The sequence below is a fragment of the Eschrichtius robustus genome, chromosome 21, assembly GCF_028021215.1.
Source record: "Eschrichtius robustus isolate mEscRob2 chromosome 21, mEscRob2.pri, whole genome shotgun sequence".
NCBI lineage: Eukaryota > Metazoa > Chordata > Mammalia > Artiodactyla > Eschrichtiidae > Eschrichtius > Eschrichtius robustus.
The window spans coordinates 17,865,278-17,892,122 of NC_090844.1; the positions used below are offsets into that span (position 1 = coordinate 17,865,278).

General features: G+C 43.1%; 1 protein-coding gene across 2 annotated transcripts in view; it reads right to left on the reverse strand.

The window, feature by feature from the left end:
• PDGFRL (platelet derived growth factor receptor like) overlaps window positions 1–26,845 on the reverse strand; it is a 46,429-nt gene that overhangs the window by 18,313 nt on the left and 1,271 nt on the right. For both annotated transcript variants that reach the window (XM_068532266.1, XM_068532267.1), the window contains exon 2: window positions 18,402–18,699. In XM_068532266.1, coding sequence (XP_068388367.1) covers window positions 18,402–18,699 — 298 coding nt within the window. The remainder of the gene's footprint in view (window positions 1–18,401; window positions 18,700–26,845) is intronic.

The following is a 26,845-nucleotide window of genomic DNA, read 5'->3' on the forward strand; positions in this document are numbered from 1 at the left end:
GACTTGAGGATACGGGGAGAGGGAAGGGTAAGCTGGGACAAAGTGAGACAGTGGCATGGACATATATACACTACCAAACGTAAAATAGCTAGCTAGTGGGAAGCAGCCGCATAGCACAGGGAGATCAGCTCGGTGCTTTGTGACCACCTAGAGGGGTGGGATGGGGAGGGTGGGAGGGAGGGAGATGCAAGAGGGAAGAGATATGGGGACATATGTATATGTATAACTGATTCACTTTGTTATAAAGCAGAAGCTAACACACCATTGTAAAGCAATTATAGTCCAATAAAGATGTTAAAAAAATAAAATAAAATAAAGATGGCTTCCAAAAAAAAGATGTAATCAAATATCCTCCTTATTCAAATAACATTCATTTCAGAATTGTAAATTATTTATTAGCTTCTACTACATACAAGGAACGGTGCCAAGCATCAAGGGAGATAAAGATTAGTGAGTATTTGCTTGTCATGTTTCAAGTGTGTATACAGGGCCTGTGTTTACTCTAAAGGCTCCTTTTAAGAATGTGTCAGAAAATAATTGCTCCACCATATGCTGGGAGCGGAGCCACATCAACAGAGTACAAATCTTGGGTAAAATATATCAAAGCTCCACAGTTTATGACCAAAAAAAAAAAAGATGAAAAGAAATATGTATGAGGAACTAGTAGAGAGCCAAATATGTAAACTGAGGAACTTCAAAGTGAATATAGTTCCAATATCAGAAATTAATCTGAAATACATCTATCTATCTATCTATCTATCTATCTATCTATCTATCTATCTATCTATCTATCTGCATATCTGAATCCTATCCAAGGACCTACTCAAAACCCTGGCAATATAACTACAGTATTTCTATCCCAACAACAGCTTATGTGAATGTATATGAAATGTGACTTGGGTCTTTTCTATTACAATGACTTATGCCAGATTCCTCTGTGCTATTTAAAAAGAAGTTATAGTAGGCATTTTTCAACTGCTTCACAGGAGCTCACATTCGTGATGTCCCTCCAGCCCTGCCAGCCTCTCTCTCATTCTCCAGGTCCTTTCCTGGACACCCACCCCACTCTGACCGCTGTACTGGAATGTTCCCTTTCTCTTCTCACCCCACCTCTTCCAGCCTGCTGGCGGCATCTCTCCTTTTTGCCTCTCTTGCCAACCCATCTGGCTTCTTTACAAAGGAAAAGTTCCTCTTCCTCCTTCAGAGATTTCCCAGATCTTAAGAAAACAAGGCGTGGATATCCCTTTGACACCACAAGCCCACACCAGGCCTGATACACCAGAGGTTAACCAAACAGAAAACCCTGTCAGGCCGCCTAGAATAATGTGCATAGCCACATGCTATAAAGGCAACACAACATAAAACTCACCTCCAGATTTTTAAAGTACCAATGAGCCATCCCTGATTATACATTTGCAGAGCATCCATTCTGCAGTTTTTTAAGCAGTTTAACTTGCTTTGCTTTTCTTACAGTTTTTCTTCTCTTATGACAAAGTAATACGTGCTCATTTAATTTAGAAACCCCATGGATCAGTTAAAAAAAAAAAAAAGGAAGAGGTCACTGAAAATCTCAAGACACACTGTCAACACTCTAAGTGGGGAATGTTCCAGTTTTATCTAGATCTTGATGTCAACATCGACTCTACGTCTCTTTTCCATTCCTTATGTTCTATGAGCCTATAAATCGATCCTTCTAGAAGAATGTTTCAGATGCTCTACAAAACCATCAGATTACTTTCCTAAGAACCATCTTATTATCTCCTCCAGCTTTACAACACGAGCAGCTCCCAGTGTGCACAGAATCGAATGCCACCGTCTTTGCCTGGAATCCAAGGCTCCTATGCTCTCCCAACACCTCCATCGTGGACCCTCCTCTCCATCCAGCCCAACTCCTCACCCACCCAGACACATCCGTTCGTTTCCATCCCAGCCCTCCAGCCATCTCTTTACCTCTGAAAGGCTCTCTTCTTTTTCCATCTGACCTAAACCTCATTATTCTTTCAAGTTCTATTCTTGGGAAGACCTTTTACGGTTGGTGGTATTTGTAAAATGGCGGTTAAGAGCATACACTGAGTCAGATTTCCTTGGTTCGATCCTGCCTCCACTACTTACTGGCTCTGTGACCATGAACACGTTATTTAACTTCACTGTGCTCAGTTTCCTCATCTGAGGCAGGGAGATTAATCGTCCTTACCTTCCAGGGTTGTTATGAGAATTAAGTTAGTTAATAAATGTACAAGATCCTGGAAAGATGCTGGCACAGAATACGTGCTCACAAATTTTAGGTGCTATTGGGGTTGCCCTAGTACACCCCGATCTAAGCTTCTTCTCACTCTGCACTTGATCCCTTTATCACTATATGCGTGTGTATACACACACACACACACACACACACTGCTTAGTATGTAGCCTTTTCAACTTCCTATTATATTTCTCTAGTGAAATGATCCTTTTTAAGCAGGAATCAGGAACACATCTCACACTTGCCTGTGTCACTCACAGCCTTCTACATGGCATGATGTGATGCAGACAGCAGTTACAGGTGACCATGTGCAGAATGGAATAGAATTCACATGGGCTGAATTCTTGTCCAAGGGTCCTAACTCCTTGGCCCCCATATCATCTAACTCATGTTAGATTAAGTACAAGTTCCAAGGGTCATTTTGGAACCAGAAGGGACCTTAGAGATCATCTGGTTGAATCCCTCATTTCACAGAGATCCAGTGACTCACCCAAGGTCACAGAGCCAGTAGTCAGAGCTGGGAATGGAATCCTTGGGAAGTCCTGGAAAAGAATCTGCCATGCTTCCCACTGTGCATTGGAAAGGAAGCATGTGTCTATTATTTCAAATACCTAACCAAATCCTGACCAAATGAGTGACGTAGAGGAAGTGTGCGGTGCTGGCAAAAGATAACTTAGCAGATGTGTGAGCTCCATGTAGAGAACTCATAGAAATAACAAGTAAAGCATTGTTGTCATGTAATTTTGGTGAGGTCAAATTTTAAACCTGGCCCCCATATGATTCTGTGTATAGGGGTTATTTATGTGAACAACTTCCATTATTACATTTCTGGTAATTCTAATTTCACTGTGTAGAATAAGCCCATCAGCACTTCTTTGGCAGGAGGTCACATGAAAAAAGATCTTCCAGCTCTGCTGAGCTGAATGCTCATGGCCACGCCTTCAGGGAAGAATAGGCCCAGGAAGAGGAGAGACCAGAGACAATGGAGCAAGCCTCCACCACCCTTGTCAGGAAAACAAGCTGTGGGTTACTAATGGGCTGGCATTCGGCCACAATGAGCGCATTGTGGCCAAGTTATAATAGTGAATGCAGAGGCTGTGGGCCGACCTCATTCGTACCTGGCACAGTGGATTCACAGCCCAGAGAGTGATGCACCAAATCTCCCACCTTGTCAATGTATTCAAGGTGCCCACTCATCCTGAGGCCACTCGGATGGCATATCTTCTGAGCAAACATCAGAAATGTAAGAAATAGACAGCTTTCTTGGTGTAAAGACTAGAGGGGTCTTGGGAATTAAGTTCAAGTCTAATTTACTTTCACTAAAAGCTGTGCAAACTTGAGAAAGCCCCTAGCCTCTGGGGGGGGTCTAACCTAATCCCTTATAAAATGCAGGGTCCAGACCAGATCGCTGGTCCCCAAGCTGGCTGCATGGCACCGTCCCTTGGGGAGGTCTATGCTCTTCTTCTTGGCGCTTCTTTCTGCATCTCCTCATCTTATCTTCAAGGCCTGGGCTCCTGCAGTTAGGTAACCGATCAACTCAGTGAATCAACCTGCCTGTCCAGCCCATGCTGACAGCTGCCTTCTCCCCTCCCGTCGTCCCCGCACACTCACACTTGACCACAGGCTGTAACTGTATCTGGTATGTATGTCATTTATTCCACTAGTTCATAAGCTGCTTGTGGTCAGGGCCACTTCTGGTTTTCTTTTCACATACACCTTCCTGACTTCGTGGACTGTCTTTATGTGTAAATTAGGCTAACTATAACTCGGCCTATTAATCTCAAGCTGTGACACACCCTGCAGCCACCCCTTCCGCTTTTATACGGATACGTCCTGTCCTCAACCTCTTCCTCCACGATGCCCACCAGCCGATGCCACATCACAGGCCATTCCGTGAGCCACCTCTGTAAACTAAATGCATGAGAGCATGTTCTCCTGTATCAACTTTGGTTGGTACCCAGGGTCCATCACCCCTGCCTTGTCCTAGTGACTAAGTCAAGTTCATAAAGAAGAGCAGGGCTGTTACAGGGAAGGGTGAGCTTGCGCTGTGTGATCTCCCCTCTGCGGCAGGTGGGCCATCAGATGGAAGCTGAGCTCTAAATGGTGGGTGGGGTTACGAGCCCGGCAGTAAGTAGCACGTGCTCTGAAAGGCAGAGTTCAGGGCAAAATTAGGATCCAGTACCAAAGGCAATCTGAACAGAGGATCTGATCACTAAAGCACCAAACAAGAGGAGATAGCAGGATCCTGAGGCCCCTGGGCAGAGCGAACAGGTCGGGAACGTGGGATGTACCTGGCAGATTCCCAAGGGCAGCAACTTCACGCCTGCCTCCGTGGGTGGTTGTCTCTGTTAAGGCAGCCAAGCCCAGAGACTAGAGGCCAAGCTCTGACATCTTAGTTTTGCTGTTTTTTTTCTTTTCCTTATAAAGTACCATCCTCTACAGCTGTATACCAGGGGACATAGAACTTCCCATATCTTATCCTTTATTCCTCTTTGCTTGCCTCCTCCTCTGACATACCTCACAAAATGGTTTTATTTACATTTTGCCTATTTAGATACTTGGCAGAAAATTATCATGCTACGGCAACTTCCATTTTCACTTTTGCGCGTTAAATCCTAGACCTCACTCATATCTATACACATTTTTTAAGGCAGGGTTTCACTCGTAAAATACATGCAATCACTTCATGGTATACTGTAAACAATGTTGCATTTTGCAACAGTCTCCAAAATTACCATCACATATAATTCGTGGTATTCCTGTAGTGTTTTCGGTTTGATGCATTAACTTGACTTTACGATCATCATCTTACTGTATTTTAATGCAGTGCAGCACATCTGGGATAATCAAACCTGGACTTAACCAGAACACTCAAGAAATTGAATGTTTTGGTTTCTTTTAAGATAAGATCAGAAAACACTTCCCCCCCCAAACTGAATCATGTACTTCAACCCATTTCCCCACCTTGATGACTAGTAGACTGAGGACAGCTGGAGTATCACAGGACCACGCGTCTGGATACGAGTACGCACTCCGTGGCATCATGGATGTCTAGAGTTTGCATGAGACTGAAATACATGTCTGAAACAATTTTTAAAAACAAACTTCCTGAAAACCTGGCTGTTTCCTTGTGACTCACCTCCTTTGGGTACAATCTTGTGAATAAAAATAACTCACCTTTATTGAGATGACTTAGTGGTGTGCCAATGCTTTACTTGCATGACCTCATTCTATCCTGACAACTACAAGGCTGGTTCTACAATTGCTCCCCCTCCCACCACTCATGTCTGGATGGAACAGGCCGTGTTTTTCTGCAACCTGAACACTGTCGGAACATCTAGTACACCTGGCGCTGGTGCCACTGAGTCCGGGAAGAGGAAGCTCGACCTTCAGGGCAGGATAAGTCATTTATTTTGAACCCCACTGTTTTCTGGGGGTAGACATCCATCTGAAGGTAAATATCAGGGTTTGGCTGAAGCGGTAGACTTTCAATCTCCCACAGCAAATTGGACCCAAAGGGCACCTCCAGGTAAGTAGGAAAGCAAAGGGAGGGTGCCAAGATTTTCATGGGACCTCATCATCTTTGTTTGTCCTGCTCAGAAAATGAAGTGAAACGAGCTTTGAAGGAAAGTGAGTTTGAATTAAAAAGACACCTGCACGACAATATGAACATACACACTGCCCCTGAATGGTACACTTAAAAATGGTTAAAGTGGTAGAGTTTGTGTTTACCAAACATAAACATCAAATTATGTTTGGCAAACGTAGAATAATAAAATTAAATAAATTGAAGGAAAAAACCGAACTAAAATAAAATAAATTGAAGGAAAAAAAATAAAGACCTCTTCCTTAGTACAGCACCAGAGTACGAAGGATAATATTTACCAAAGTCTGTGCAGATTCTTTCTTGACAGTGGGATTTTTCTGTTTACAAACACTTCCTAACATCGTTCTCTTTTTCTTTTGAAATGCCCCCAGACCACCCCTCCCGGAGGCAGGACTAGACTGGCCCGGAGCCCACTGTCTGCTTCCTCGGCCCACCCTCCCTTTGTGCTGTCTGTGGGTGGATAAACCATTGCCAAGTGCGGCCAAACGGACACCCAGATGCCCTCCCTTCTCTCTAGAAGCTATTTATTGTTTTCAAAGGAACCAGCCGTCAAAGAGATCTCCTGTGCCCCTCCTCCGAACTTCCAGCTCTTGATTGAAAAATGCTAACATCCGACCAGACACCACAGAAACATCCTGAAAGACGACGTCTGGACCTGATTTTCCAGAGAGCAGCCCGGGCTGTCTTTATGAGCACATCAGCCAGCTTGTTCTCACTGCTGTGACACTGCTGACTGTCTAGCTTAAATCTCCAGCGCCTCCCTGTTCTTCCCCAGCACTGATTTATACTTCAGCCGTCATCCAGGCCACTGATTCTAAGTTGCTTCTTTCTTTTCTTCCTTGGCTCAATATTGCGCCAAGAATTCCCCGGCTCTAAATTCTGCGAGTGTGTTCTGCTGAGACTGAAGAAGCAAAATGTTTCCAGAGAAGATGGAAATGGATGGTGTTGATCACTCAACCAGAGGTTTGATCATATAGTCCAGAACATTCTTCTATGAATGTTTTTTATACTATCAACAAAATGAAAGCAAAAATGAAAAAAATATATATATATATGGTGAAAAAATTGTTAGGTCCAAGGATATGTCTATAGACCCCAGTTTGTGGAAAACAGGTACAGGGTGTTTGGAGGGAGATTGGGTCCACCTGAGGCTGGGAAGTGATGCTGTCTTTTCTTAAAGACGGTGAGGAGTAGTAGCCTTCACACTGTGCAGTGTAGCCCTCTGTACTTTCTAACTGTGTCATTTATAAAGGCTTTAAGTCAACGGCTCACAAGTGCCCTTAGATTTCACTCTAAATTCCTCAGTATGGCTGACAAGACCCTCCCTGGTCTGACTCCCGCTAACCTTCCAGCATCCTCTCTCCTTGCTCACCTCCTTTCTCCTCCCCTGCCCAGAGCTACCCTGTTTCCCCACTCCACACCCTCAGTGCTCCAGGGGCTGTACTCTTTCTCAGCTAGAGGAAGCTCCTCGTGCTGGTCCCTCCTTCTGGAACTTTCTGATATTCCTTTCCTAGCCCTTTCGTTACCTGGTTAACTCTCAGCTCTCACATATCAGCCTGAGTTTTTTCCTCCTGGATCCTGTACTTCTGCTAGCGAGGCACTCACACAGCTGCATATTAAAATTGCTTATTTAATAGTCTGTCTTCTCATAAAAGTAAAAGCTCTGTGGGTATAGCGGTTGTATCTATCTTGCTCACTATCATATCTCCAGCTTCTACCTAGCACAGGACCTTGAACATCATAGATGCAAAAAAAAAAAAAAAAAATTGTTGGAAGAGAGGAACAGAATTAATTAAGGGAGGACAGAGGTGGGAGGATGGATGGAAAGCAGGAGAGCAGGAAGGGGTGAGGCAGAAGAGTCAGAAAACAGAGCAAAATGGTAACAACTATTGTCAAAAAAAACCTTTGCTGTTTCTGATCTCAAAAGAGAGTGGAGATCTATGTGATTGGGATGGACTGAGTCAGGAATTAAAATCTGAATCAGTTTCAGCACCTGGAAATACAGAATCTTCAGCACGTTCCTCAAACTCAGATGGACTTAGAGTCAATGCATTTATCCTGGTGTGGGCATATAATTACAAATGCCCACCCCTCTTTTTATTTGTTTGTTGGAAAACTGAATTCTTTATTGTTTAAGATATAACTTGAAACTGTGACTGCTGAGTTGCCTAAAAGGATGAAAGAACTTGTGTGAAAGCACAACGTGTGCAATTATTTTAACCAATCGGTCCACATTTGAGACGTTTCTTTTACTGGTGAAAGGAAGACAATTGTAGCGCAGCTCAAACCTGCCATCTAGTGGACCTTCCAGTGACCTGCGTTTGCCAATCCTAAGGAATCACTGCAGAATAGGAGACCCAGAGGAACACACATCCATCCTCTGGGGTGATCAAAGTCCGCCTTTTAGGATGAGGCGTGATTTGTGGTTCTCTGACAGAGTTCTCCTTTCTAAATAGCCCAGTGTAATGTTTTAACATTCTGATATCCAAAAAGTTATCCTAAATCAATGTGAAATTTCAATCACTTTCAATTCGAAGCTATCCCAGCAAGAAACCAATGCACCACTCTGAAAAAGTGTATCCTTTTCATTTCTGTTTTGAATCTTAACTTTGTAAATCAGATGTGTTAGTCTAGTATCCAAAGAGCTAAAAAAGGAAGGAAGGGAGGGAGGGAGGGAGGAAGAAAAAGAAAAGTAGACAACAAATCTATCTCCTCTGAAGCTACTACTTCATTAAACCACGAGTGTCCTTCGGTCTAAGTGCCTACCACCAGACGTGCCTTGGCGCACTTGAGCAGGGCAGCAGTTCAACGTCGGGAACCGAGAGGCCAGGGTTTAGACTCACACTGCCATCCACCACTTTGTTGCTCTGGACCAGCCATCTATCATCTTTGTCCGTTTCCTCATTTGTTACAAAGATGAGGCTTAAGCATGATAACCGCTAAGGTCCCTTTCGGCTCTAAAGTTCGGAGCTTGTCCCCAGAGTTGCAGGTCTCGCGATCACGGGGGCCTGACTTGACACCCCCTCTAGGCTCAGTGTCCGCACATCCCCTAGGCACACCCCTCTAGGCTTCAGTGTCTCACTGAAATACTTGTGGAGGAGTTACAGGGTGCCAGGCCCTGAACTGGCTGCTAGGGAAGCACCAGCAAATAAACAGACACGGCCTTTGCCAAGTTTACAGCCTCGCAAGGGACACAAACATAAATTAAATGGTCAGGGAAATGGTAACTGCGCCACTGGTGATAAGGGCTGCAGTGAGGATGTGTAACTGGGGCCTAGTGGCAGGGGCTGAGAGCAAGGAAGGCTCCCTGAGGAAGTGAGAGGCCTGGATCTGAAGGATGGTAAGCAGCTAATCCAGGGCGTGCATTACAGGCAGAAGGACCCAAATGGGCCAAGGCCCCAGGGAGGAAGGAGTTTGCACAACTGGGGATCAGAAAAAGTCCGTGGAGTCTGGAGTGTGGACAACAAGGGAGTGGAGTGAAAGGGGAGGGAAGCAGAGGGAAAAGCAGGGGCCAGATTATGCACGGGCTTGTGGGCCGTGTCAGGAGTTTCATCTTTATTCTAAGAGCAACAGAATCGCTCTCCTGAAGGGCTTGAAGTAGGAAAGCAACGTGGCCGGATGTGCTTCTGCGAAAGATCTGACTGCCATGTGGAAGACTGAGGTCAAGTTCAAGATTGGGTACACAAAGGCAAGTTGTGTGATTCCTGCTGTGAGCGAGAGCCTTGGGGGTGACGCTGCTGCGGCGGGAAGAAGATTCCAGAAATAACGAAACAGTAGCATCATTAGGGCACGGGAACTGGTTGGATGCGGAAGTAAAAGGGAAGCGTCCAAGGTGATTCCTAGGCCTCTGGTCAAGGGCAACCGGAGGGAATTCATGCTGTTCACTGAACTGAAGGACACAGGAAGATGGCCAGGTGTGGAGAAAGATCAGGAGCTCAGTTATAGGCGGTTATGTTTCAAGGAAGCCTCAGGAAAGATCCAGGCAGGTGAGCAGGCAGTTGGGGACCCAGAGCTCGGAAGAAAACATGCAACCTAATCTATGATAAATGGGGGGATCTGGCAGCACGTGGGGAGAAGAGGCACAGCACCAACTTCGAATGTCTGGAAGAAAAGAGGATGCAGAGCCGGTGAAGGAAACCCCAAGGAGGGGCCCGTGACGTGAAAGAAAATGGGCAGAATATGGCGTTGAGGAAGCCAAGAGGAGGGCATTCTCTTCTGCTGGATGGACATGGTGGGCCAGCCACATGGGGGTTGAAAGGAGGACTCTGGACTGAGCGACCTTGACCTTGGTGATAAAATGCACGTGGAGTCCTCCGCAGGAGTCACGTGGAGTGGTTGAAGAGTGAACAGGAGAAGAAAGTGGAGACAGTTGTGTAGAGAGAGGCCCCTCCAGGAGGTTTGGCTGCGAAGGTAAGAAGAGAGAGGAGGGTGGCCAGAAGGTACGTGAGGGCCAAGGCGGGCCTTCTTCATCTGGAGACTTAGGGAAAGGAACTCTTCGAGAAGCGGGGTTGAAGACTCAGAACAAGGAGGCAATAATGGATGTCTTAAGGCTCCTGGAAGGCTTATAAGGATGAGATCCAGGGCACAGATGCAGCTTTGGCCTTCGTCAAGAGGAGAGAGCCTTCCCCACTATAACTGTAAGTGCAGGGAAGGAGGAAATGTGACGAGGACATTAAGGCAATTCTAGGGCTCCAATTTCTCAGTGAATTGTGTGAGAACTGCACTAGCTGGAAGTGAGAGAGATGGAGAAGATCAGAGGTTCAGGAAGAGAGAAAACATGAGCTCACTAGAGAAACAGATTCAGCTTTGCCAGGCACGTATGAGGGGACCACAGACTCACGGCACCCGTCGGGCCAGCTGTGCGGTTTCCTCCAGCTGTGCTCTGGGTCCACGTGCCGACAAGGGAAGGGAGGTGAACAGGTTTGTCTGGGGTTGGAAGTTTCCAACTGGGAGTGAAGGAAAAGCAGAGGGCAAAATAACTTACTTAGGACGCACTCAAGAGTTTAGTAGACATGACAGGCTCTGGATTCTAAGATAAAGAGAGAAGCAAAGACAGAGGGGGCAGGGTGGATAAAGAGGGAGAAGGTAGAGGGAGAAAACTGACTAATGACTCCTGAGGTCAACATGCAACAAATGCCCTGAGGTAACCGGGCTGGATCCCAGTGGCTTGGCGTCCTCAATATAAAATATATTCATGCTTTGTTGTTACCTACCCAGGACAGTGCACACATAACAGGACACACATCAGCACTAAGTGTAACAATCTTAATGTTCCAGCATGACTGGAAACTGACCTCTGTCATGCTCACTAAACCCCTGGGGAAACCAAACAATATTTCCTGATTTCTGGTATATGTCCGGCACTGTTCTAGGTGCTAGGAATCTGACGAACCCATCAGATGTGGTATTTACCCTCAACGGGCTTATGCTTTCATGGGAGAAGAGGAACACAGGCCCAGATTTCAAAGAATTGCTCAATTAAATGAAAGTGGGAAAGGGATGTGCAAACTTTCTTGGATCCTCTATATCAGAAGCCATGTTGGCTGTGCACAATTCCCTGATTTATGTGAGTCCTGGTCAGAATGAACTGTCCACAAAGATCACTTGGATTATTGTACTTGAGAAATATGCACTGCCTAGTAACAATTAGGTTCAATTTATTGAACATTTACCATCGGCCAGACAGCATTTACCAAAGATAATATTATTTCCATACTCCAGACAAGGAGACTGGGTTCGAGGGTAATTATTCATCAAAGACCTACTTTGCAGGTTAGGATTCCAACCTAGCTGTGCCTCAGCCTAACCTGTCTGTTCCATAACATGCTCCCTCTTCTGGTCAGAAGATTACATGTGGACAAACGTGGTAGGCATACAAACTTAGTTCCAGAAAGCTACCCAGATTGGTTAACATGACCAGGCTTTCAGAACCCCATCAGCACACTGGAAAGAACTCATTCCACGGGAAAAGAAAACACAGGATGAATACCTCTCTATCCAAAGGCACCACATTCCGGGAAAGATGTCAAAAACCAATTAGTCGAATCTCTGGTGTCAAAGAAATTGTGATTTTTGTTGTTGTTGTTTGATATAGAGTTATGACTAGATCTTTTTTCACATTTTTCCATAAAGTCCTTGGGGGCCCACATCTGTCTTTACTTTCTTATAAAGCCCTAACTGTGCTTTGAAATGAATCCTATTTAATGCTAAGTCAAAACAGTTTTTTTCAGCTCCAGGATATTTCTCTTCGATTCAGATTCATATTTACTTCACTTTGAGTCCTTAAGATATTTTCAAACAGATTCTGGCTAATATAACTTTGAAAATACTCCTAGAAAATATGAAATATTCAAGGGCTAAATCATCTAGGTTTAGGATAGTTTGTCTAAGTCAAAGACTGACTGTTCAGAATAAGTTAAATCAGCTCAATTCTCATTTAAAAAAAAAAGTGTGTGAATTTGACTTTGGTAAATTAAGTCATTTAAAAGGATAACAGTAGTAAATCTTGCCAGATTTGTTCCAAGCAATAGCTACACACACGTATACACATACACACGTCAAGTATGGAGATGAAAATGGGAAAAACTATCATATTCTCTCACCTTCTACTCCTCATCCAACCCAATAATGCTTCAGCAAAAAACTATACACTGTCACATCACATGAAGCCAGAAGGGTATCTTCAGAATAAAACGTAAAAGACGACTTAATACAAGAGGTTAGATAGACAGAGAGATATTTCTTATATGCATATATTATTTATTCTCCAAGGTATGTGTGAGCAAGAAGGGGAAGATTGTTATTCAGTTATTCAGTAGATTAAAGCTAAATGTGAAGCATTCAGCTAAGTCCTGGTGAAAAATACAGATTTAAAAAAAAAAAAAAAAGGAGTTACAAGTATGTAGAGTGCTCAAAAAAGGATGCACCAGGGGCCATGAGGATGCAAATCTAGGGAGGCCTGACACGAGCTTCCCAGAGAAAGTGACCCTGAGGCTGAAGTCAGCCAGGCGAAGAGGGGCCCAGAGTGGTCTAGACCATGAAAGCAGCAAGTTTTAAGGCTCCAAGAGCTTGGTGCATTTGACGATGTCACAGGAACCCAGGCCAATGAAAGCAGACACACTAATCTAGACACCAGGGGTGATCAGGGAGAGTCCCAAAGAGTCGCATGAGGATGTTGAACTTCCTTACCAATGGAGACCCACTGAGTGTTAAGCAGGGGATTGACACAATCAGACCTGCATTTTTTAAGCGTCACTCTGGCTTCATTGAGGAGGATGGAGGAGGACAAGCCTGGGTGTGGTTACTGCAGTACTGGTGGTGATGAGGGGTAACGTGCCTGGGACTGGTGTAGCAACACCAGCGATGGAAAGAGGACAGGTTTATGGCTCTTAAGAAAGTTGAAGTATTTCAAGTATCTTCTCTGACCACAACAGCATGAGACTGGAAATCAACAACAGGAAAATAAATGAGAAAAAAACGATTACCTGGAGGCTAAACAACATGCTACTAAGAAACCAATGGGTCAACAAGGAAATCAAAAAGGAAATTAAAAAATACTTTGAGACATGGGACTTCCCTGGTGGTCCAGTGATAAAGAATCCACCTTACAGTGCAGGGGACGCAGGTTCAATCCCTGTTCAGGGAACTAAGATCCCACATGCCGCGGGGCAACTAAGCCCACATGCCACAACTACTGAGCTCGCACGCCTCAACTTGAGAGCTCACGTGCCGCAAACTACAGAGCCCATGCACTCTGGAACCTGCATGCCACAACTACAGAGCCCACATGCCCTGGAGCCTGCTTGCCACAACTAGAGAAGAGAAAAACCTGCATGCCACAACTAGAGAGAAGCCCACGTGCTGCAACGAAGAGCCCTCAAACCTCAATGAAAGATCTCGCGTGCCACAACTAAGACCCAGCACAGCCAAAAATAAATTAAATAATTAATAAAATAAATCTTAAAAAAAAAAATCTATGGATGCAGCAAAAGCAGTTCTTAGAGGGAAGTTCACAGTCATACAGGCCTGCAAAAAACAAGAAAAATCTCAAATAAACAACCTAACCTACCACTTAAAAGAGTTAGAAAAAGAACCAACAAAACCTAAAGTCAGCAGAAGGAAAGAAATAATAAAGAGCAGGGAGGAAATAAACAAAATAGAGATTAAAAAAACAATAGAAAAAATCAATAAAAACAAGAGCTGGTTTTCTGAAAGGGTAAACAAAATTGACAAACCTCTGGCCAGGCTCACCAAGAAGAAAAGAGAGAGAACCCAAATAAACAAAATCAGAAATGAAAAAGGAGAAATCTCAAATGATACTGCAGAAATACAAAAAAACTTAAGAGAATACTATGAACAATTATATATATGCCAACAAATTTGACAACCTAGAAGAAATGGACAACTTCCTAGAAATATACAGCCCACCAAAATTTAATCAAGAAGAAATAGATAATTTGAACAGAGCAATCACTGTAAGTGAAATGGAATGTGTAATAATAATAAAAAAAAAAACTCCCTACATACAAAAATCCAGGACTAGATGGCTTCACAGGTGAATTCTACAAAAAATACAAAAAAATAAAAAATACAAAGAACTTATCCCAATTCTTCTCAAACTCTTCCAAAAGACTGAAGAGGATGGAATACTCCCAAAGACATTTTATGAAGCCATCATCACCCTGATACCAAAACCAGATAAAGATACCACCAAAAAAGAAAATTACAGGTCAATATCGTTGATGAATATAGATGCAAAAATTCTCAACAAAATATTAGCAAATCAAATCCAACAACACATAGAAAAGATCATACATCACAACCAAGTGGGATTCATCCCAAGTTCACAAGGATGGTTCAACATACACAGATCAATCGATGTAATACACCATATTAACAAAAGAAAAGTCAAAAACCACATGATTGTCTCAATAGATGCAGAAAAACCATTTGACAAAATTCAACATCTATTCTTGATAAAAAAGAAATCTCTCACCAAAGTGGGTATAGAGGGAACATATCTCAACATAATAAAAGCCATTTATGACAAACCCACAGCCAATATAATACTCAATGGTGAAAAGCTGAAAGCCTTCCTGCTAAAATCTGGAACAAGACAAGGATGCCCACTCTCACCACTTCTATTCAACACAACAATCAGACAAGAAAAAGAAATAAAAGTTATCCAAATTGGAAGGGAAGAGGTAAAATTGTCACCATATGCAGATGACATGATACTATACACAGAAAAACCTAAGGACTCCACACAAAAACTGCTAGACCTAATAAATGAATTCAGCAAAGTATTAGGATACAAGATTAACATTCGGAAATTGGTTGCATTTCTTTACACTAACTATGAAATATCAGAAAGGGAATGTAAAAAACAATACCTTTTAAAATCACACACACAAAAATAAAATAGCTAGGAATAAACCTGACCAAGGAGGTGAAAGACTTATACACTGAGAACTATAAGACATTAATAAAGGAAATTAAAGAGGATTCAAAGAAATGGAAAGATATCCCATTCTCTTGGATTGGAAGAATTGATATTGTTAAAATAGCAATACTACCCAAAGAAATCTACAGATTTAATGCGATCCCCATCAAATTACCCATGCATTTTTCACAGAACTAGAACAAATAATCCAAAAATTTATATGGAATCATAAAAGATCCAGAATTGACAAAACAATCCTAAGGGAAAAAACAAAGCAGGAGGCATAAGTCTCCCAGACTTCAGACAATACTACAAAGCTACAGTAATCAAAACAGTGTGGTACTGGTACAAAAACAGACATACAGATCAATGGAAAAGAATAGAGAGCCCAGAAAAAAACCCACACACGTATGGTCAATTAATCTTCAGCAAAGGAGGCAAGAGTATAAAATGGGAAAAAGATAGTCTCTTCAGCAAGTAGTGCTGGAAAAGTTGGACAGTTGCATGTCTATCAATTAAGTTAGAACACACCTTCACACCATGCAGAAAAATAAACTCAAAATGGCATAAACACTTAAACATAAGATGACACCATAAAACTCCTAGAAGAGAGCATAGGCAAAACATTCTCTGATATAAATTGTACAAATGTTTTCTTAGGTCAGCCTCCCAAGGCAATAGAAATAAAAAGAACAAACGGGACCTAATCAAACTTATGAGCTTTTGCACAGCAAAGGAAATCATAAAAAAAAAAAAAAGAAAGAAAAGCCAACCTACGGAATGGGAGAAAATATTTGCAAATGATGTGACTGACAAGGGCTTAATCTCCAATATATACAAGCAGGTCACACAACTCAACAGCAAAAAAACCAAACAACCCAACTGAAAAATGGGCAGAAGACAGTAGACATTTCTCCAAAGAAGACATACAGATGGCCAGTAGGCACATGAAAAGATGCTCAACATCACTAATTATTAGGGAAATGCAAATCAAAACTACAATGGGCATGAACTTATATATACTACCAAATGTAAAACAGATAGCTAGTGGGAAGCAGCCGCATAGCACAGGGAGATCAGCTCAGTGCTTTGTGACCACCTAGAGGGGTGGGATAGGGAGGGTGGGAGGGAGACGCAAGAGAGAGGAGATATGGGGATATGTGTATATGTATAGCTGATTCACTTTGTTATAAACAGAAACTAAAAACACCATTGTAAAGCAATTATACTCCAATAAAGATGTTAAAAAAAAAAAAACTACAATGGGGGTATCACCTCACACCGGTCAGAATGGCTATCATTAAAAAGTCTACAAATAACAAATGCTGGAGGGTGCGTGGAGAAAAGGGAACCCTCCTACACTGTTCGTGGGAATGTTAGTGCAGCCACTATGGAAAACAGTATGGAGGTTCCTCAGAAAACTAAAAATAGAATTACCATATGATCCAGCAATCCCACTCCAGGGCATGTACCCGGAAAAAACTACAATTCAAAAAGATACATCCACCCCTATGTTCATAGCAGCACTATTCACAATAGTCAAAACATGGAAACAACCTAAACGCTCATCGACAGATGAATGGATAAAGAAGATGTGGTACATACATACAATGGAATACTTACTACTCAGCCATAAAAAAATGAAATAATGCCATTTGCAGCAACATGGATGCAACTAGAGATCATCATACTAAGTGAAGTTAAGTCAGAAAGAGAAAGACAAATACCATATGATATCACTTATATGTGGAATCTAAAATATGGCACAAATGAACCTATCTACAAAACAAACAGACTCACAGACATAGAGATCAGACTTAGGGTTGCCAAGAGGGAGTGGGGAGAGAGAGGGATGCACTGGGAGTGTGGGTTTGGTAGGTGCAAACTATTACGTTTAGAATGGATAAACAACAAGGTCCTACTGTACAGCACAGGAAACTATATCCAATCTCTTGGGATAAACCATAATGGAAAAGAATTTTTAAAAAGAATGTCTCTATGTGTATAACTGAGTCAATCTGCTGTACAGCAGAGAGTGGCACAACCTTGTAAATCAACTCTACTTCAACAAAAATGGAAGGAAGGAAGGGAGGAAGGGAAGTTGAAGTGACTGAACTTGGTGACCGATTGGATGTGGGGAGTGAGGGAGAGAGGGAGAAGGCAAGGATGCTCCCGGTTTTCAGGCTGAGCAGCTGAGTGGGTGGTGGTGTCCTTGAGGGAGATGAAGATCCAAGGAGGTGGAGTGTGTGCGTGGAAATATGACTCTCTTTTGAACATGCAGCATTTGGGCTGGATGCCTGAGATCCACGTTCTTTCTCCTCCCCGTTCCAATCATCCCAAACAGACCATCTCCTCTGTTTCTCTATCCAGAATCGTATGCAGAATATCCTGACCTTTCATATGAAGAAAGGTCTAGAAAGAATCTTAGGAAGCACATAGACCAATCCCCTTCATTCTTTGCCAGAGGAAACTGAGGGAGGGAGTTTAGGGGGCTTCCCCAAAGATACGCAGGAAAACACCCCCTAACGCCATAGGCCCTTTCTGGCACCCTCTAAAACATGCTCTGCTTTCTTGCCTTTCATAGTTTACATAATCGTCATCTTAACCACTTTTCCTGAAGGTACTCATTCAAACATGAGGAATCTTTAGCCTTCTTACCAACGGATGCCTCTGAATATAAAAGCCATATACTTGGAAAAGTAAAAATAAATCCAGAAGTTGAAAAGGTCAAAAGCAATTCATCTCTGGTCAAGTTGCTCATAGGAATCTCCCATTAGTCAGTTTTCATTACAATTACTTAAAAAATGACATAAAGCATTGAGTCCATTATTTTTTACAGTATTAATTCTTAAATCTCTACCTCTATACATCACAGTTTTAATTTTCTGTCATATGGCTTCCTTTAACAGTTCACTGTTTAAACAATGTTGGTAGGATTTGCAATAATTTTTTTTAACTGTGTGAAGCAATAAAACCAATGGCTTTTGCTCAATGAGCTTCCATTTTTATAATCTGCTAAAGTAAAATGGTAGATGTCAGACACAATGTGATATTAAGCAAGGGTATGAAACCAAATCCTTGACCCAACACAAGTAAAAGAAAAGGCTTACCTGAGGCGGGTGTCCTTTAAGGTGTCAAGGTATGCGGGATAGCTCCATCTGATTTTATTCCCTTTACATCGAAGCTCTAGAGTTTGCCCTGCCATCAGGCTCAGAGTTGCAGCGGGTTTCTGAAGGCGACCTTTATCCATCATTTGCATCATTATAGACTGTGTCTTTGGTGTTGAATCAGCGGAGTGTCTGTCCTTTATTTTATGTATTTTGGGTTTCACCTTTTTGTTGGTAGGCTTGATTCTGTTCTCTCCGGGCTCCTTTGGATGCTTGTTCTTGGGAGGATGTTGACCAGCAACTGGTACAAACATGAGAGAACAATGGGCTTTGGTGGTTAACATACCCAGAGTCTTCAACCCCTGAAACAGATCGTTTTTAATATCCCTCTCCTCCTATGTCAAAGTTATTTTCAGGAATGATCATTATTTTCTTGGTTCATTCTTTAGCTTTAAACCAATTAGTAACTGAAAGGGAATCAATTTCAGCTTCCAAGATTTTGTTCAAACTCAGCAAAATATCTCACGTATGAGCTAACGTTCGCACTTCCCAAACAAAACAACTTTTTCTTGTGGTTCACACTCAGTCTCACCAGCTCTAAGGTGGTACCCAGAATGGTGGACCTGAAACCTCTCAAGGTCTGTTTCTGGTCCTTGCCATCTCAGTGCTGTCATTGTTCATTTTGAACCAACTGTTTAAACCCAGGAATATGTAGTCCCCAGGGAGTGGAGACACAGACTACACTGCAAGCACACTCAGAAGATTTCAAACCATCACAAACTTTCTCCCAGATGAGTACGTACTGTGGCACCTGTGTGTGTCAGGGCGGACAACATCCATGCAGGATACAAGGCTTAGGAAGAAATAAGTACTAACCCTGTGTTCATTTAAAGCATACATATACATTATTAAAACTCAATGGTAACTTTAGCAAAGGTTTAGAATTTAGCCAACAAAATACATTGGGGGGAGGAGTATTTTATCACCAACATTTTTGAGAATTGCTGACAAATGGTGGTAAGAACTGACGACCTTTAAGTCCATTTTCTTACTGCTGTTTTTCCCTTCTCTACAGACAATGCTGCCCTGCCCTTGGAATACCTCTGGGTTCCAGAAATCTCAGCTGTCCACCCAGCCCACATGGCCATGTGCTGTGTCCACCCAGCAAAGAGGAGGAGACTTGGCAATTCATTTGCTCCACTGTCTGCATCAGCTCCAAGGTGACCTTGATATAAGCCCACAGAATTATAAAACATCCAGACTTATAGGATCCTGAGAGATCATTTAAGGTCCTCATGTTATATATACATTTTAAAAAATAATAAAGGAGGCCTTAAAAGTTAAATTGCACAAAGCTGGCTAGTGACAGGATGTGAAAGTAAAACTCAGGTCTCCTGACCCCCATTTCACTACATGCAGATCAACAGCCTGTAGATATTTTGAATAGATAACTACACAAGTCTTGGCCAGTTGAGGGAATTACAGGGCATTTGCATAAAATGGGGAAATGTGATAAATCAGGAGAAAATTTTTTTCCCTCTTTGATGTTCGTATTTATTTACCTAATGTTACCTTGGTGTATAAAGGGCTCGGGTGGTCAAGAGTACAGAGACACTGAAATTGGGATCAAGAGACAGAAAAAGGCAAGTGTTGCAAGCTCTCACACCAGCAGACCAGGCTGGTGACAAAATGAGGTGAGGCAGGTGGGCCTGGAGAGGCCACGCCCTCCCGAAGGGACAGCTGCCTGGAGCGAGCGAGTGTCCAGGGTTACAGGATCTGATTTCTCACAGGATGGCAGAAGCGCAGGTTTCCTGATTTATAAATGTTAGAAACTTGATTTTTTAGAAACTTCAGGTCTGAATCTCTGAGGTGAGGAGTCAGGCGGTGGTTTTCCTAAGAAGGATGGCAGAAACGCAGGTTTCCTGATTTATAAATGTTAGAAGCTTGATTTTTTAGAAACTTCAGGTCTGAATCTCTGAGGTGAGGAGTCAGGCGGTGGTTTTCCTACGAGGGATGGGGATGACCCAGGAGGGGACGGGAGAGGGACTGCCAGGACCGTTCTGTCTTGATCTGGGCTGTTCACATGGTGTGTGTGCAGTTGGCGAGCGTTTCTTGGAGCCGTAGTCTGATGATTTGTACCAAAAACTCAGCTGTCGTGGACTCAACTGTGTAATGATGAACTTGGCTTCTTTTGCGTGTTGCGCTTTGAAACAGGAGCCATTTGGCCTCCACTCTTGGTTCAGCCCTGCCCAGACCCTGGAACCAACCCCACTGTGAGCTCAGTATCAACACCAAGTCCTTGGCTCGCGGCCTTCTTTGGGTGTGGCTGCGTCGCTCCTGAGCCCCGCGAGCCTTTCCATGACTCCAGGTCCATTTGTGACCTCTCCTTTCCCGGGGTCTGAGTCTCTTCTTATCTCCCATCCTTCCTCTACTCTGGTTCCTCTGGGTCACGGGCCCTGCTGAGCTTTCTCAGTCTTTCCAGGGAGCAGGGCTGTGCCCTTGAGCCCTAGTCTCCAAGGCGAGTCCCAATACGTGCTGTTTGTCAAGACTTCCCCAGACCCTGCACATTTGGTTTATTTACGCCCAGGGTTCTAATGACAGATGGGGGTGGGTAGGGGTGCCCATGCACACATTTCCGCAACCTCCCAGAAGGAAAAGCATTGTAATTGTTGGGAACATATTAGACCCACAGAAATATTCTAATCCAGCAACATCAATTGTGAAGCATAAGCCTCATTGTTACAACAGGTAAAAGTCACTGTCTTTTTCTTAAGGCAGAAATTAAAAGCCTACCATGATGCTGTCCAAGTCATCTGTGCCCTGCAAGCATTTCGGTCAAACTATGCCTGTGAGAGTCATGGACCTCTGGATTGATGTCTAATTTGGTGTTTTTTCTTCATCATGAACAGGAATTCAAGCTATTGGAAATGACAACAACTGTTTGTAAATCCTAGGGAATTTAGGCAGCCCACGCAGTTTGCCTGATTCTAAGCTCTCAGATCCCGTGTGGCAATGCCACTCAGGAACATTCGATTAACTAGTTATGGATTTAACGCCTTCAAACATGTGTTATCATCCCTGAGAAATCATTTGACATTTTGACCGAATAGGCCCATCAGTCGGTCCAGCTGCCTGACCATGGAACTGGTCCATGGTTTGACAGTGATGACACAAAGTTCAAGGAGCCAGACCAGTGGTCCCACGGACAAGTCCTAGGACTGAGCGACTCCCAAATCCCATGTCTATCTTTTTAAAAGAATGACTCTTCGGGCTAACTAAGTAAATTAGTTATTTTCCAAAGGCCTAAAAAAATACAAGAATTTACAATGTAGATATACAAAAGTGAAAGTCCATTACCATTGCATTTTTGAGATTATGGCACAGTATATTTTATAGAGAAATAAATGATAAAATTCACAAACCATTAAATGTCATTACAGACTTTAGGTCCTGAAGTCATTGTTGACTTACTGTGTGACCTTGGGAAGTTACCCTCTCTCTTACTGTCCTCATCTGTAGATTGAGAATTATATGGTAATAATGACTATCTCATGGATTGCTGTGGGGATTAAACGAGTTAATATGTTTAAAATGCTGAGACCAGTGTCTGACCCACAGTAAGTAAGCGCGAGCGAGGTGCTGCTTGTTTTGGGGGTTGTCTCGTAATGTCTCAGGGTGATCTCCATGATCAACTCGTGATGGAGGTAAAGCAGCTCATTATTTTTCCTAATTTACAGGTGGAAAATTGAGACCACAGATGCCAAGTAGCTCACCCAAGGTTACTAAGGCGGCAGTGAAAAACCAGATCTAGAGTCTTTTCTAGTTCGTCTTGCTGCTTTCAATTCACTCAAGATCAGCATTTCACTTTATTTGCATGGATCTCAGGCACAGCACCATTATCTAAGTGGTTTCTTTGTTTGGTAGGTCACGGGCTTTGACAAGGAGTTCCAAGTCAAACAGAACTTGATGCCCGGGATGAGGGCACAACCTTCCTGGAAGGGCTGGAGATGCTTTTCCAAGGCATACATTACAATCCCCAAGTGAAGAGATGCTGGTCAAAAAACATCTCCAAAATGAATGAGTAAATGTTGCACAGCCAGAAGCACATAGGGCAAAGGACTGTAATTCTCCAGCATCAGCTGGGGATTGATTGCAATCAAAGCTTATTCAATAAAGTTGACCTGACTAGTAACCTCTCTAATTCTATCAGACTGTGTGGGAGGAGAAAATAAATCCATTAGAAGAATCACCACCGACAGCTGCTTAGATGCGGACTCCCTGTAAACACAGCCATTCACATCAAAGACCTGAAGCTGTTCGCTTTTTTCTCTCCATGGGCAGTTAAGGGGAAAGATCTGACCTGAGAACAGCATCTAAATATCCACACTAGAAATTTGCTGGGTAGCTCAGGGGTTCCCCTAACCAGTTGTATAAACTGGGACACCTCACTCTCGTTTTTCCATTCCTCATGAAACACCCCATAGGAACACATATACTTTTCCAAGAACAAACATGAGAAGTTGAGAAAGCAATGACAGTAGGGAGGTAAAAATGTAGAATGATGAGAGCCTCTTTTCCCTACCCCCTCTGGAACCCCACTCCAAAATACCCTCAATATCATTGCCTAAAGTATCATTTTCTTAAAAGAGCAACTTCTAAGATTATACTTCTATTTCAGGATAAAGACCTTAGATTGATACATTTTTTTTTCCAAAGCGTCCATCAGAACACAGTTCATCACGCTTTTTTTTTGAGATGTAATTGACAGCTCAACTAACATATTAGTTTCAGGTGAACAACATAATGATCCCATATTTATATATACTGCAAAATGACCACGCTCTCTTGAAACACTTTATTCGCTTGGCTTCCAGGACATGGCACTGTCTCGGTTCTCGGTCCGTTTGGCAGCCTTCCTCATCTTCCTTTCCTGCCTGAGTCCAAAGGGCTGAATCCTCGCAACTCCTCTCCGTCTCTAAGCGGCCTCGCCAGTCCCCTTGGCACTAACAGCATTTATATGCTGAGACCTGCCTTGTTCCTGTCCTCACTTTGCCTCTAAATCCAGATCTGAATATTCTGTTGCTTACTCAGCACTGCCACTTGGAAGGCTAGGAGGCATCTCAAATTGGACGCGTCCACACTGAACTCTAGATGCCCTTTCAAATCAGCTCCTTCCCCGGTGTCCCTTTATCGGCAAATGGCAACTCTATTCACCCAGTTGCTCAGAACATAAACCTCTGAGTCACACAGGATTCTTTTCTTTCTTTCCAAAGCCACGTCCAATCCAGCAGCAAACCCTCTTGGCTTTGCCCTCAAAACAGACCCCGAACCCAGGCTCTACTCCCTACATCCGCGGCAACCACTTTCACCTAGACTATTAAAAGAGTTCCCTATGCAGGCTCCTGGCTTCTACCTAAGCACGCCTACCTTTGAAAATATAAATTAGACCATGGGCACTCCTCCGCTGGAGACCCTCCAGTGACTTTCATCTAATTTAGAGTAAAGTCCGAAGTCTTCCTACACCCGACAGGGCATTGCCAACTCCCGTCTCACTTCTCATGCTCCTTCAGCCACAGTGACCACCAGGACACCTTGAAGCTCATGCCCTTGGCTTCGTGGCTCTTCTTTCAGACAAGCAGCACCTGCTTCCTCCCCCTCAGCTGGCCCCTGACTCTCCTATCCAAACCCCACGCACACTGCCCTCGGCAGCCCTCTCCATCCTCTTACCCTATCTTATAGGTTCAGCTGTGTCTCCAAAAAGATACATTGAAGTCCTAACCCCTGCAACTGGTGAATGTAACCTTATCTGGAAATAGGATCTTTGCAGACATAATCAAGTTAAGATGAGGTCATTAGGTACGGATACCAAGGGGGAAAGGGGGGGTTGGGATGAATTGGGAGATTGGGATTGACATATATGCACTATTGATACTATGTATAAAATAGATAACTAATGAGAATCTACTGTATAGCACAGGGAACTCTACTCAATGCTCTGTGGTGACCTAAATGGAAAGGAAATCCAAAAAAGGGGGGATATATGTACATGTATAGCTGATTCACTCTGCTGTACAGTAGAAACACTATACTCCAATAAAAATTTAAAAAAAAAAGATGGGGTCATTAGGATGGGCTCTAATCCAATAAGCCAGTGTCCTTATACGGAGACCCACACACAGAGGAAAATGCCAGATGAAGACACACACAGAGGGAGAAGATGGCCAAGTGACAACAGAGGCAGAGATTGGGGTGATACAGCTGTAAGCCAAGGAACACTAAGAATCGCCGGCCGCCAGCCAAAGCTAGAAAGAGGCAAGGAGGGATTCGGCCCCGGGTCCCAGCAGCAGCAGGGCCCTGCTGACACCTTGATTTGACTCCTATCCGCCAGAACTGTGCGAGAACTAAGAACTTGTAGTATCTTAGTTTGTGCTTGGTTACAGCAGTTCTAGAAAACTAATACATCCTGATTATTGATTTTTCATGCCGCTTATCAGCTCCTGAAATGCTATCTGTACTTGTTTGTTACCTGTCCTCTCCATTAGACTATGAGCACCGCAAGGGCAGGGCTTTACAACCTTGTACAGGGGCAGCCATCAGTCCTCAGAACTTCTCTCACTGCTCTGGCTGGCACGCTGCCGGTCTCTCTGTTGCCCCTAAACTTTCCTCTTTTTCAGCTCTAAGGATCAGAGATGATTTTGTATGTCAAACATACAGACCAAGATCCTAAATGCTTCAAAACATTCATTATTTGCATGTGTGAACAATGAGAGTTTTTACAATTTTTTCATTATAAGGTTTTCGGAACTAATTTTTATCCTTTTTCCAAGGAATAAACTGAGTCACAATAGTGACACAGAGTACTGGTTAGAGACTCATTTTCAGTGTCACTCCCCTTACCTTCTTAGAGATCAGGCTGTTTTGCCCTCACATCATAATGAATCTCTTTAGTTTTCCCAGAAAGGAAACCTTCACAGGACCGAAAATAAGCCCACGTTAGACTGAAGATCAAATTAGTATTGATCAAGGGTCTGGCGTGAGACTGACAAAACAGCAGTAACAAATCAATATTTATACTTCATCATTTGCTCTCAACACTGGGTAAAAATATGTAGATAACAAAAGCTGGTAAGGACCTGTGATGTTGTACTCTTTTATGTAAAAATAGCGGCACCGTATCAACAAACACAGTGGCATGTATTCCATACACATGCTGAAAATCAGGTGCTGTGAGCCACGTCTGGCTCTAAGTGGCATCTTGGGCCTTTTATTAACTGTTTTCGTGCCTCACTTTCATGCCACAAGAGTGGCATGCCCTTCCAACTCCCACTCTTCATGAGAAGAAATAACATTACTTCTAAAAATTTAAAGCATTTTAGAGTGAAGCCAGGCAAACTTTGCTGGGTTAGAGCAGATGTACACCCAGTATATGCTTACAGGGAATTCTTTTACTGTTAGAAAGCCTCTCCTAGAAGTGATCAGAAAGATGGAAAGGCAGTGGGAGAAGTTGAGTCATGGGCCGGTGTCTGCAGTTCGTGCTTTGGGATGACCCAGGAATGCACCATATTCCGACTTGTTAATCAGAGGCTGGCACTGAAAGGGCACCCCACCTAAGCCACTCTCAGTTCCTGGTCCCAGCCAGCCACATGATATAACTCAAACCCGAGAAAACATTCTTAATAGGTTTAGAAAAACATATACTTTACTGAAGCAGATGTACTTTTCTAATTATGTGTTCAATATTTTATTCACAAATAGTTTATACTATATATTTTACTTCTATTTTTTACTTTTAAAAACAAAGCCACAGTGCTATTATCACATCTAAAATTTATCAATTATTTCTTAGAAAATATTCAATCTGTGTTCAACTTTCTGATTGTCTCATAAATCTATACTGTTTGTATAAATTACATTTGACAAACAGATGCTAATTGATTCAGACAGCTGTTTGTAATCATGGTCTGGGCACACATTAGCTGGGAGAGATTCAGGAGGCAGAGGCTGAGGCCGCCTCCCGAGCCCCTGAGGCAGGCATCTTGGGTGAACTGTGTAACCAAGCGAATGGACCACTTGAAATTATTTTGTCTGACGTCTCTTGCCCTATTCAAAAAGTGATACCAAATACTACATTTCCATCACTTCAGCGATCACATACGAGGACTTGCCAAGAGCAATTTAATATTGTATTTTACACCGTGAACTCACGCCAACTGTTCCCTAGGCAAAGAGGACCTGTTCCTCCCCGCCCCTCCCCAGGAGAAGCACTGACTACACTTCATCCAGCAAGGCTCTAGGCTTAAGGAGCCTCACATTCAACTTCAAGTCCCACAACCATTTTGGACTTTGCAGACCAGAATGTGGTCTTTTTCTGGCAAATGCTTCTAGTTTCATGGGAAAGAAGGAAGGAACTGGTCAGGACTGAGTAGTGGATAAAAGATGTGAGCCAG